Source organism: Brachionichthys hirsutus, chromosome 1 (assembly GCF_040956055.1).
Source record: "Brachionichthys hirsutus isolate HB-005 chromosome 1, CSIRO-AGI_Bhir_v1, whole genome shotgun sequence".
NCBI classification, from domain to species: Eukaryota; Metazoa; Chordata; class Actinopteri; order Lophiiformes; family Brachionichthyidae; genus Brachionichthys; species Brachionichthys hirsutus.
The window spans coordinates 15435004-15446205 of record NC_090897.1 but is presented as its reverse complement, the minus strand read 5'-3'; the positions used below and the strand labels follow the sequence as shown (position 1 = coordinate 15446205).

Sequence of the window (11202 nt, the reverse complement as noted above, 5' to 3'; positions counted from 1 at the left end):
TGCTGCTCTATGATGGATAGACAAGGACGAAGGGACGGATAGACGGCTGGACATCTGGCTCCTTCCTTTTATGAGGAGACGAGCTGCGTCTGATGAAACGGTTTATTCTTGACCTGCAGGTGCTGAACCGGCGCCCGTGACACCTCGGGCTCCTCGCGCTGTTCGGCTGCAGAGCCTACTTCCTGTTGCCTTCGGGCGACACAAACACAGAGTCCTTGTTCTGCTGCACCAAGCTCAGCTGCAGTTCACCTAGAGGGCGCTCTCTGAGGAGTCGCCCGTTCCTTTCCCCTGCTTTTAGACAAATGTCCCTCGAGTACAAAAGCAATCATGACGCATCTGGAGGTCTGATCAATAACTGGAGGACGGCAGAAGGGACACAAAAAAAGGGTCTAGAAATGTCTTGCAATGATTTCAAAACAGAAATAACGAGATAATTACTCACGTTTAATCAGTTTAATTTAGCACAGCGCATGCTAACGTCGTTAAAGCATGCCGGACCGAGCTGAACACGAGACGACGGAAACATGAACGATTCCTCAAGTACAACACAAACGTCGATTTACATTTACTGTTGACGGACACACGTACGGAACAGCTAACCCGACCTCCGCGTCGCCCGTAGCTACGAAGTCGTTTTCTTTTTTCTTGAATTCATCTGAAAACACGAGTAAGCGTTAAAAACTGGGCGTGTCGGAGGCGTTTTCTCTTTTCGCTAACCGTTCTCCACCATCGGTGGGAAAAAAAGCGACGTGAAAGCCGCCGGAACGCAGGAAACGCACCCGAGTCACGTGAGAAAACAGAAAGATAGCGAGGCAAGTAAAACAAGGCGCGAAGACGCTGGTCAGGAGAGCAGCGCTAACGCGCTAGCATTAGCTGCTCGCCACGCCCCGTCCTCTGGAGACGGCTGCTGTGTCCTCGGGTGAGATTCCTTTAATGATCAGTTCAAACAGGATCCAGTTCACGCGGAGGGTCCGACCCGGGTCAGGATCCAGTTCACGAGGAGGGTCCGACCCGGGTCAGGATCCAGTTCACGCGGAGGGTCCGACCCGGGTCAGGATCCAGTTCACGCGGAGGGTCCGACCCGGGTCAGGATCCAGTTCACGAGGAGGGTCCGACCCGGGTCAGGATCCAGTTCACGCGGAGGGTCCGACCCGGGTCAGGATCCAGTTCACGAGGAGGGTCCGACCCGGGTCAGGATCCAGTTCACGAGGAGGGTCCGACCCGGGTCAGGATCCAGTTCACGAGGAGGGTCCGGCCCGGGTCAGTTCTCCTCCTGCGCCGAGCTCCTCCTATAGCTTTTATGCTTGTTCTTCCTGAAGGAGGTGAAGCTGGGATTGACCTCCATCTTCTCTTCCTCCTCACTCGTTTCCTTTTCTTCCCGTTTGCTCTCTTCCGGTCGACCCACGCGTCCCGGCGTCTCCTTCTCCTCACCCGTGTCTCTTCCCTCTTCGCTCTGGTCCTCTCTACTTCCTCCGGCTTTCCGTTTCTGCCCGCTCTGCTCGTCGTTTTCCTCCTGCTCCTCCTGCAGATGACTGAGGTGCGTCTCCTTCTCCTTCTCCTTCTCCTTCTCCTCCTCTTTGCCTCTAACTGGCGAGCTTTGACCGGCGACCTTCAGGTGCCCTCTGGGTCTGGAGTAGATCATCCTCTGCTGGCTGTCCCGAGAGGAATCGCTGAGCTTCTCCTGCTGCTCTTTCTCCCGGCGCAAGCTGGACAGGAAGTGATGCGCCGCCCTGCTGTTGCCCTGGTTACTGGTCTCGGTCACATCCTCCAGAGTGTAGTGAGTCCAGCGCTCCGGGTGCATGACGTAGTCCGGCGGGCCTTTCTTCTTCGCTGGTATGGGGCAGCTGGGCGGCGGCTGGCTCGTCTTCCTGCTGGGACACGGCGGCAGAGGCCGGACGAACACGCCGTCGGTGGCGCCGCCCTGCGTCACGCCGGAGGGCGCCGACCGCACGACGCTGTCCAGGCCGTCGAAGACGCTGTGGCTGCGGTTTGTGAAGGCGGAGCTCCCCCCCTTCAGACTGAACACACTCAGAGCTCCGCCCCCGGCCTCCTCCTCCGCCGCTCCGCCGGGCCGCTCTTCGGGCTCGGACTCGTCGCTGGCTGACAGCTCGTCCTCGTCATCGTTGGGGTCGCCGCCGTTCTTCTGCTCAAACATCTTCACGGCTCGGCAGAGAGGAAGCGCCCAGAAACACCTGGAAGACGAAACACTGGGATTAATGTCCTGATCAAACGGAATAAACAAAAGAAGCTTCGTAAAGTGTGCGTTCCATAAAACACGGAGTTTAGTTTCACACGAAACGGGCCGTCAAACACGACCATCTCACAGTATACATATACTATACACTATCTCACAGTATACATATACTATGCAATATCTCACATTATACATATACTATATAATCTCACAGAATATCTCACAGTGTACATATACTATATAATATCTCACATTATACATATACTATATAATCTCACAGAATATCTCACAGTATACATATACTATATAATATCTCACATTATACATATACTATATAATCTCACAGAATATCTCACAGTATACATATACTATATAATATCTCACAGTATACATATACTATATACTATCTCACGGTAGACATATACTATATAATATCTCACAGTATACATATACTATATAATATCTCACAGTATACATATACTATATACTATCTCACGGTATACATATACTATATAATATCTCACAGTATACATATACTATATACCATCTCACAGTATACATATACTATATAATATCTCACAGTATACATATACTATATAATATTTCACAGTATACATATACTATATAATATTTCACAGTATACATATACTATACACCATCTCACAGTATACATATACTATACAATATCTCACAGTATACATATACCATATAATATCTCACAGTATACATATACTACCTCACAGTGTATATATATACTATGTAGTATATAGTAATATTGCTGTTAGCGTGCAGACAGGAGAGAAGCGACACCTCGTTCATTAACGTCAAAAATCACTCATTTATGGTGTATTGATTAAAGATCGAATCCAAAGGGATTCGATCGATGAATAGAATCCTTGTTTAGCGGGAATGTTTCTGTTCGCGCGAGAACTGACCGAAGACGACACTTCCTTGTCTCCGTGCTCGTCAGCATGCTAATGCTACGTAATGTGGTGGGATGCATGCATCGGTGACGTCAGAGCCCTAGCGTGGACCGACACGGGGCGCATTGCTTTAATCGATTAGCGATGTAATTACACGCATATTGAGCTGTTAGCTCATTAGCTTATTAGCTCTACGCTTACCTGCTTGCGGCGGCGAGACGACACCAGAATAGTCTCCCTCTGTGCGAACGCTTCTTCTACGGTCACTGACTGACAACTTCTGCCATCCAGTGGAATCAAGATGTAACTCCAGCACTAAGACGACTACTCCTGTACTTCCTTCTTGGCCCACCAGGGGCCGCCACAGCAACCCAACGTTGCGTCATCACGCACTAGCGTCAGAAGGTCCGGGTAACGGGGCGGGGCTTCCTGCAGCTGTGTGGCTCCTGGTTGGCTGAGACTGCGTTAACCGGGATATTTTGAAGTTAACCGGGTGTGTGCAGGACGCGTCACTCCCCGTCGAACCGAGCCCGACACCAACCTCTGGCTGGACTATTGATTCTGACTATTGAGTGTCACACGATCCATTAGTCTTCCATGGAGCAGGGCGTCCCGGAAAAGCCGTCTGCTCGGACGGAGGAGGCCGCGGAGACCGGGCAGATGTCGGCGGTTGATTTGGAGTCCTTCGTTAACGTGGAACTCGACGAGGAAAGTAACGTGGACGTTTGTAAGAAGAGCCGCAGCGCGAGCGACGCCACCGGAGATCCGACTCACGGTGGGTCCCGTCGGTTGTTACCTGGTGTAGCTGACTGTTGGCTAGCTCAGTGTCTGTTTGCTCACGTCGGTTGCCCTCGCCGTGCTAGCGCTAACCATGCTAGCCATGCTAGCGCTAGCGGCTAGCATTTAGCGGGCGTAACTGCTGATCGTGTGTTATTTGTTGGTAGCAGCACTGCTAGCTGTAGCTTCTGCCCCACAGAGGCGTCTCCGGTGAGGACATGTTGAGACAGAAGTCTTTACTGTCTCCTCGACTCTAGAACAATATTGAGGACACAATAACCGTAAAATAACAGGCGGAGTTATGTCCCGGCTGTTTGGTTTTTTAAACCAAAACAAAGTGCATGTAATGTTTTGGGGTTACGGTTGACCGTTACGCTGAGCGGCGCTAACCTGGAGCGGCTTTCGTTCTACAGGTGCGTCTAAACTCTGAAGTAAATCAGCTGTTCCGTCCGGCTGGAGTTGATTTCCAGTAAATTGATCGATCAAACGACTCCAGAAAATGTTTTTATGTTGAGAACTACTCAAACAAAGAATGGCAGTTCTGTCCTCAGCATCCTTCTACCGATATAGTCCCTGTCTCTCCTCTGGACATGTCCAAACCATCAAAGTCTGGTCTCTCTGACCTTGTCTCCAAAACGTCTAACCTACACTGTCCCTCTTATTGTCTCATTTCTAATCCTGTCCAACCTGGTCACTCCCAAGGAGAACCTCAGCATCTTCATCTCCTCCACTTCTAGCTCCGCCTCCTGTCTTTTCCTCAGAGACACTGTCTCTAAGCCGTCCATCATGGCTGTCCTCACCACTGTCTCTAAGGCGTCCATCATGGCTGTCCTCACCACTGTCTCTAAGACGTCCATCATGGCTGTCCTCACCACTGTCTTGTAGACCTGTCCCTTCGTCCTATCACAGAGCACACCTGATACTTTCCTCCCCCCCGTTCCATCCTGCCTGCACACGATTCTTCACCTCATGCAGTCCCACAAGTCCTCTATGGACACCCTGTCCTCGTCTTTCTCTAGATCTACAGAGACACAATGCAGCCCCGTCTGACCGTCCCTGTTCTTCTCCATTGCTTTGTGACCTTTCAAAATAGAACGGTAAAATGAAAACACGACTGACGAAATAAGAAAACAGAACTTTTAACAAAGACCGAAAGCAGGACACGGGGACAGTGAGTCTTGTCTCGTGAAAGTGCCTGCTTTTGGACTATTTAGTTCTGTCGGAGTTTTGCGAGGCGTTTTGTAACGTTCCATTCGTTAAATACTCGCCGCATGAACTGACGCCAAAATCACCCTGCAGTTCTCTCATCATACTTCTTTTGCACTAAAGCGCTGTTTCAGAATGAAGAGGAGGACGAGGAGTACGAAGATGTGAGCGACGGCGACGGCGCTGACGGGGAGGACAGTGGGACGGACCACATCGGCACTGAAACGTCTGGGACTCGGCTGCAGAGGTCGGAGCGCCAGGGCGGAGGAAAGCTTCCCGACACCTTCCAGACCGGCCATCTGCTCTTCTATGAGAGGTTCAAAGCCTACCAGGACTACATGCTGGGTAAGCGGGGGACTCCTGGGGACATTACGGACTCCTCCCATTCCTCATCATGTCCATCTATGTGTGTCCTTGCATGTCTGAAGGGGACTGTAAGCCCTCTGAGGTGAGCGCCTTCACTGCGGACTACTTGGAGAAGGTGATGGAGCCGTGTGATTGGCTGGCTTTGTGGTCTACTGATGTGTTTGACGTTCTGGTGGAGGTGAGACCAGCTGTCCTACGTGTCTCTGTCCAACATTCAGTGGAAGCTGTCCCTTTCTGCTACCTCCACTGAATGAAGAAGCTAAAGAAAAAGTACTTAAACATACTTCTAATAGCTGTGATCACTCGATAAATAGTTCTGATCATTTGTCGGTGCCTTTGAGAACACACGAGGACGCTGGACACTTTAGTTGTCTTCTGTTTTTATGTCGGTTCCGGAGCTCCGGGTTGTTATTTCTTGTTACGGTTCAATTCTTCAGTTAATTCTGTGACATAAAACGAGGTGAGATATCCGGGATGTCATTGTAACAAACATTTACAAAATTGATTGTTGATTAGCAGCAGGGGTGCAGCGGTTCGGTTCCGCACGTCCGGTTCGGTCCACTTGCGTATCGTTTCTGTTTTATGTGTTTTTTCTCATTGCATTTATTTCTAGCACGATCTCAGCGCTCCGTGCGGAACTAAAGTCCTGGTCGAGTTTCCGCACGGACGCCTCTGAGTGTCGGACACTGACTGGTGGGGAGGCGTGCACAAGTAGCAAAACTAGCTAAGCATTAGCTCTGTATTCCAGCTAGCTCTGTCGCTAGCAAGCAGGTTTTCTACTCTGCTGGAGATGTTGTCATGGCAACCAGATCTGTGCTTTCTGCAGATGTGGATAAATTAATCTTTTTCAAGCCAAAACCTTTAAAGGTGTCGTATTATTAAAACTTTCCCATGTTTCGACACGATTCACACAAGAAGAAATCTCTCCCCTTCTGATGTCAGCAGGGGCAAACGTGCGCGTGCACGTGCGCGTGTGCGTGCGTCCCCGTGTCTGCGTTCTGCCCGTCCACGCTCTACGGCATTTTCCCTGCATCAAGTTTATTTTTGGTGGTAATGTTCCGGCGAAAATGGGCAGAAATGTTTTAGTGTGTGGTAAACACTTTGGAGGAGACAGACGGAGACAGACGGATCGGTCTGGACGGACGGACGGATGATTCATTTTTATTCTGTCCTGAGATCCTTTGTGGAACCCTGATTTCAGGTGCGCGACGTGGACTGGAAGCACCTGAAGGTGCGCGCGGCGTTGGTGCTGCCGCTGCAGTACGACGCCAGAGCGCCCGAGCTGGACGAGGACGCCATGAAATGTCTGCTGGAAGCCACCCAGGACAAAGTCCCCCTGCAGGAGCTGCACGTGGTCTACGACCAGTCCGGAGACTTCGACCAGACCGCCCTCGCTCTGGAGCATGTCCGGTGGGACGGAGCTCTGCTGATGCTGAACAGTTCGATGAAGTCCACGTCCCCCTGATGCTTCGGTCTCTCTAGGTTTTTCTACAGGCACGTCTGGAGGCAGTGGGACGAGGAAGACGAAGACGATGACTTTGACTACTTTGTGCGCTGCGTAGAGCCTCGTCTCAGGCTGTGAGTACGACTTCGTGTCTTTTGGATTTGATGTCCCTCTGGGATGAATGAAATATTCTGAATCTGGATGAAACTGTCTTTCAGCTATTATGACATATTGGAGGACAGAGTCCCGGCAGGCCTGGTTGCCGAGTACCGATCCTTGGTGGACAAGTGTTCCGGGTGCTTCCAGCAGTTCTCGGCGCTGCGCAGCGGCCTGAGCACCGACTCGGACTCGGAGCTGGACAACGTGTCCATGGTGGAGGGACTGAAGCTCTACGACCAGCTGGAGATGCTGAGACGCAAGCTTCACATCATTGAGAACCCCCTACTGAGGTAGGAGACACTTCAGCACGTCTTTGAGTCTGAGAGACAGTGTCTCTGAGGACAAGACAGGAGGCGGAGCTAGAAGTGGAGGAGATGAAGATGCTGAGGTTCTCCTTGGGAGTGATCAGGTTGGAATGAGACTAGGAATGAGACAATAAGAGGGACAGGAAGGTAAGACGTTTTGGAGACAAGGTCAGAGAGACCAGACAAAACCTTCATTTTATGTACTCGGCAAGGGAAACGGCTAAATCAGATCTCTGTGTGTGTGTGGTCGGGTGCGTCCCCAGAGCCCGAGTAGTTACATTTGTAATCAGTGCAGCCCGAGTAGTTACATTTGTAATCCGTGCAGCCCGAGTAGTTACATTTGTAATCCGTGCAGCCCGAGTAGTTACATTTGTAATCAGTGCAGCCCGAGTAGTTACATTTGTAATCCGTGCAGCCCGAGTAGTTACATTTGTAAGCAGTACAGCCCGAGTAGTTACATTTGTAATCCGTGCAGCCAAAGTAGTTACATTTGTAATCCGTGCAGCCCGAGTAGTTACATTTGTAATCAGTGTAGCCCGAGTAGTTACATTTGTAATCCGTGCAGCCCGAGTAGTTACATTTGTAATCAGTGCAGCCCGAGTAGTTACATTTGTAATCCGTGCAGCCCGAGTAGTTACATTTGTAAGCAGTACAGCCCGAGTAGTTACATTTGTAATCAGTACAGCCCGAGTAGTTACATTTGTAATCAGTACAGCCAGAGTAGTTACATTTGTAATCAGTACAGCCCGAGTAGTTACATTTGTAATCCGTGCAGCCCGAGTAGTTACATTTGTAACCAGTGCAGCTGGAGTAGTTACATTTGTAATCCGTGCAGCCCGAGTAGTTACATTTGTAATCAGTGCAGCTGGAGTAGTTACATTTGTAATCAGTGCAGCCCGAGTAGTTACATTTGTAATCAGTGCAGCCCGAGTAGTTACATTTGTAATCAGTGCAGCCCGAGTAGTTACATTTGTAATCCGTGCAGCCAAAGTAGTTACATTTGTAATCAGTGTAGCCCGAGTAGTTACATTTGTAATCCGTGCAGCCCGAGTAGTTACATTTGTAATCAGTGCAGCCCGAGTAGTTACATTTGTAATCAGTGCAGCCCGAGTAGTTACATTTGTAATCCGTGCAGCCCGAGTAGTTACATTTGTAATCCGTGCAGCCCGAGTAGTTACATTTGTAATCAGTGCAGCCCGAGTAGTTACATTTGTAATCCGTGCAGCCCGAGTAGTTACATTTGTAAGCAGTACAGCCCGAGTAGTTACATTTGTAATCCGTGCAGCCAAAGTAGTTACATTTGTAATCCGTGCAGCCCGAGTAGTTACATTTGTAATCAGTGTAGCCCGAGTAGTTACATTTGTAATCCGTGCAGCCCGAGTAGTTACATTTGTAATCAGTGCAGCCCGAGTAGTTACATTTGTAATCCGTGCAGCCCGAGTAGTTACATTTGTAAGCAGTACAGCCCGAGTAGTTACATTTGTAATCAGTACAGCCCGAGTAGTTACATTTGTAATCAGTACAGCCAGAGTAGTTACATTTGTAATCAGTACAGCCCGAGTAGTTACATTTGTAATCCGTGCAGCCCGAGTAGTTACATTTGTAACCAGTGCAGCTGGAGTAGTTACATTTGTAATCCGTGCAGCCCGAGTAGTTACATTTGTAATCAGTGCAGCTGGAGTAGTTACATTTGTAATCAGTGCAGCCCGAGTAGTTACATTTGTAATCAGTGCAGCCCGAGTAGTTACATTTGTAATCAGTGCAGCCCGAGTAGTTACATTTGTAATCAGTGCAGCCCGAGTAGTTACATTTGTAATCCGTGCAGCCAAAGTAGTTACATTTGTAATCAGTGTAGCCCGAGTAGTTACATTTGTAATCCGTGCAGCCCGAGTAGTTACATTTGTAATCAGTGCAGCCCGAGTAGTTACATTTGTAATCCGTGCAGCCCGAGTAGTTACATTTGTAAGCAGTACAGCCCGAGTAGTTACATTTGTAATCCGTGCAGCCAAAGTAGTTACATTTGTAATCCGTGCAGCCCGAGTAGTTACATTTGTAATCAGTGTAGCCCGAGTAGTTACATTTGTAATCCGTGCAGCCCGAGTAGTTACATTTGTAATCAGTGCAGCCCGAGTAGTTACATTTGTAATCCGTGCAGCCCGAGTAGTTACATTTGTAAGCAGTACAGCCCGAGTAGTTACATTTGTAATCAGTACAGCCCGAGTAGTTACATTTGTAATCAGTACAGCCAGAGTAGTTACATTTGTAATCAGTACAGCCCGAGTAGTTACATTTGTAATCCGTGCAGCCCGAGTAGTTACATTTGTAACCAGTGCAGCTGGAGTAGTTACATTTGTAATCCGTGCAGCCCGAGTAGTTACATTTGTAATCAGTGCAGCTGGAGTAGTTACATTTGTAATCAGTGCAGCCGGAGTAGTTACATTTGTAATCAGTGTAGCCAAAGTAGTTACATTTGTAATCAGTGTAGCCAAAGTAGTTACATTTGTAACTGGTTGGTCCGTCCCCAGAGCTCTCTGTGTGTGGTCGGGTCCGTCCCCAGATCTCTTTGTGTGGTCGGGTCCGTCCCCAGAGCCCAAGTAGTTACATTTGTAATCAGTGCAGCCCGAGTAGTTACATTTGTAATCCGTGCAGCCCGAGTAGTTACATTTGTAACTGGTTTGTCCGTCCCCAGAGCTCTGTGTGCGGCCGGGTCCGTCCACTGAGCACTGTGTGTGGTCGGGTCCGTCCCCAGAGCTCTCTGTGTGTGGTCGGTCCGTCCCCAGAGCCCAAGTAGTTACATTTGTAATCAGTGCAGCCCGAGTAGTTACATTTGTAATCAGTGCAGCCCGAGCAGTTACATTTGTAATCAGTGCAGCCCGAGTAGTTACATTTGTAATCAGTGCAGCCCGAGCAGTTACATTTGTAACTGGTTGGTCCGTCCCCAGATCTCCGTGTGTGGTCGGGTCCGTCCCCAGAGCTCTGTGCGTGGCCGGGTCCGTCCCCAGAGCTCTGTGTGTGGTCGGTTCCGTCCACTGAGCTCTGTGTGTGGTCGGGTCCGTCCCCAGATCTCTGTGTGTGGTCGGGTCCGTCCCCAGATCTCTGTGTGTGGTCGGTTCCGTCCACTGAGCTCTGTGTGTGGTCCGGTCCGTCCCCAGATCTCTGTGTGTGGTCGGGTCCGTCCCCAGAGCTCTTTGTGTGGTTGGGTCCGTCCCCAGAGCTCTCTGTGTGTGGTCGGTCCGTCCCCAGAGCTCTCTGTGTGTGGTCGGTCCGTCCCCAGAGCTCTCTGTGTGGTCGGTTCCGTCCACTGAGCTCTGTGTGTGGTCGGGTCCGTCCCCAGATCTCTGTGTGTGGTCGGGTCCGTCCCCAGATCTCTGTGTGTGGTCGGTCCGTCCCCAGAGCCCGAGTAGTTACATTTGTAATCCGTGTAGCCCGAGTAGTTACATTTGTAACTGGTTTGTCCGTCCCCAGAGCTCTGTGTGTGGCCGGGTCCGTCCACTGAGCTCTGTGTGTGGTCGGGTCCGTCCCCAGATCTCTGTGTGTGGTCGGTCCGTCCCCAGAGCCCGAGTAGTTACATTTGTAATCCGTGTAGCCCGAATAGTTACATTTGTAACTGGTTTGTCCGTCCCCAGAGCTCTGTGTATGGCCGGGTCCGTCCACTGAGCTCTGTGTGTGGTCGGGTCCGTCCACTGAGCTCTGTGTGTGGTCGGGTCCGTCCCCAGAGCTCTGTGTGTGGTCGGGTCCGTCCCCAGAGCTCTGTGTGTGGTCGGGTCCGTCCCCAGAGCTCTCTGTGTGTGGTCGGGTCCGTCCCCAGAGCTCTCTGTGTGTGGTCGG

At 50.2% G+C, this 11202-nt stretch overlaps 2 protein-coding genes across 2 annotated transcripts in view; one reads left to right on the top strand and one right to left on the bottom strand.

The window, feature by feature from the left end:
* Positions 1-429: 429 nt before the first annotated feature.
* On the bottom strand, positions 430-3372 carry LOC137894804 (U5 small nuclear ribonucleoprotein TSSC4-like). Its single transcript, XM_068740277.1, has 2 exons — positions 3319-3372; positions 430-2192 (listed from the first exon to the last, which is right to left on the bottom strand). Exon 2 carries the CDS (start codon positions 2153-2155, stop codon positions 1262-1264), a length of 894 nt encoding a protein of 297 aa, XP_068596378.1. The 5' UTR covers positions 2156-2192; positions 3319-3372; the 3' UTR covers positions 430-1261.
* Positions 3373-3714: 342 nt separating this feature from the next.
* shcbp1 (SHC SH2-domain binding protein 1) overlaps positions 3715-11202 on the top strand; it is a 54635-nt gene continuing 47147 nt past the window's right edge. The window contains exons 1-6 of the mRNA XM_068741821.1: positions 3715-3892; positions 5224-5445; positions 5529-5644; positions 6668-6876; positions 6949-7044; positions 7129-7359. Of these exons, the coding sequence (XP_068597922.1) occupies positions 3715-3892; positions 5224-5445; positions 5529-5644; positions 6668-6876; positions 6949-7044; positions 7129-7359 (1052 nt within the window). The remainder of the gene's footprint in view (positions 3893-5223; positions 5446-5528; positions 5645-6667; positions 6877-6948; positions 7045-7128; positions 7360-11202) is intronic.

What these genes read in the sequence shown, in the direction of transcription:
- LOC137894804 (XM_068740277.1), bottom strand. Translation starts at nt 2,155, where the DNA reads ATGTTTGAGCAGAAGAACGGCGGCGACCCCAACGATGACGAGGACGAG.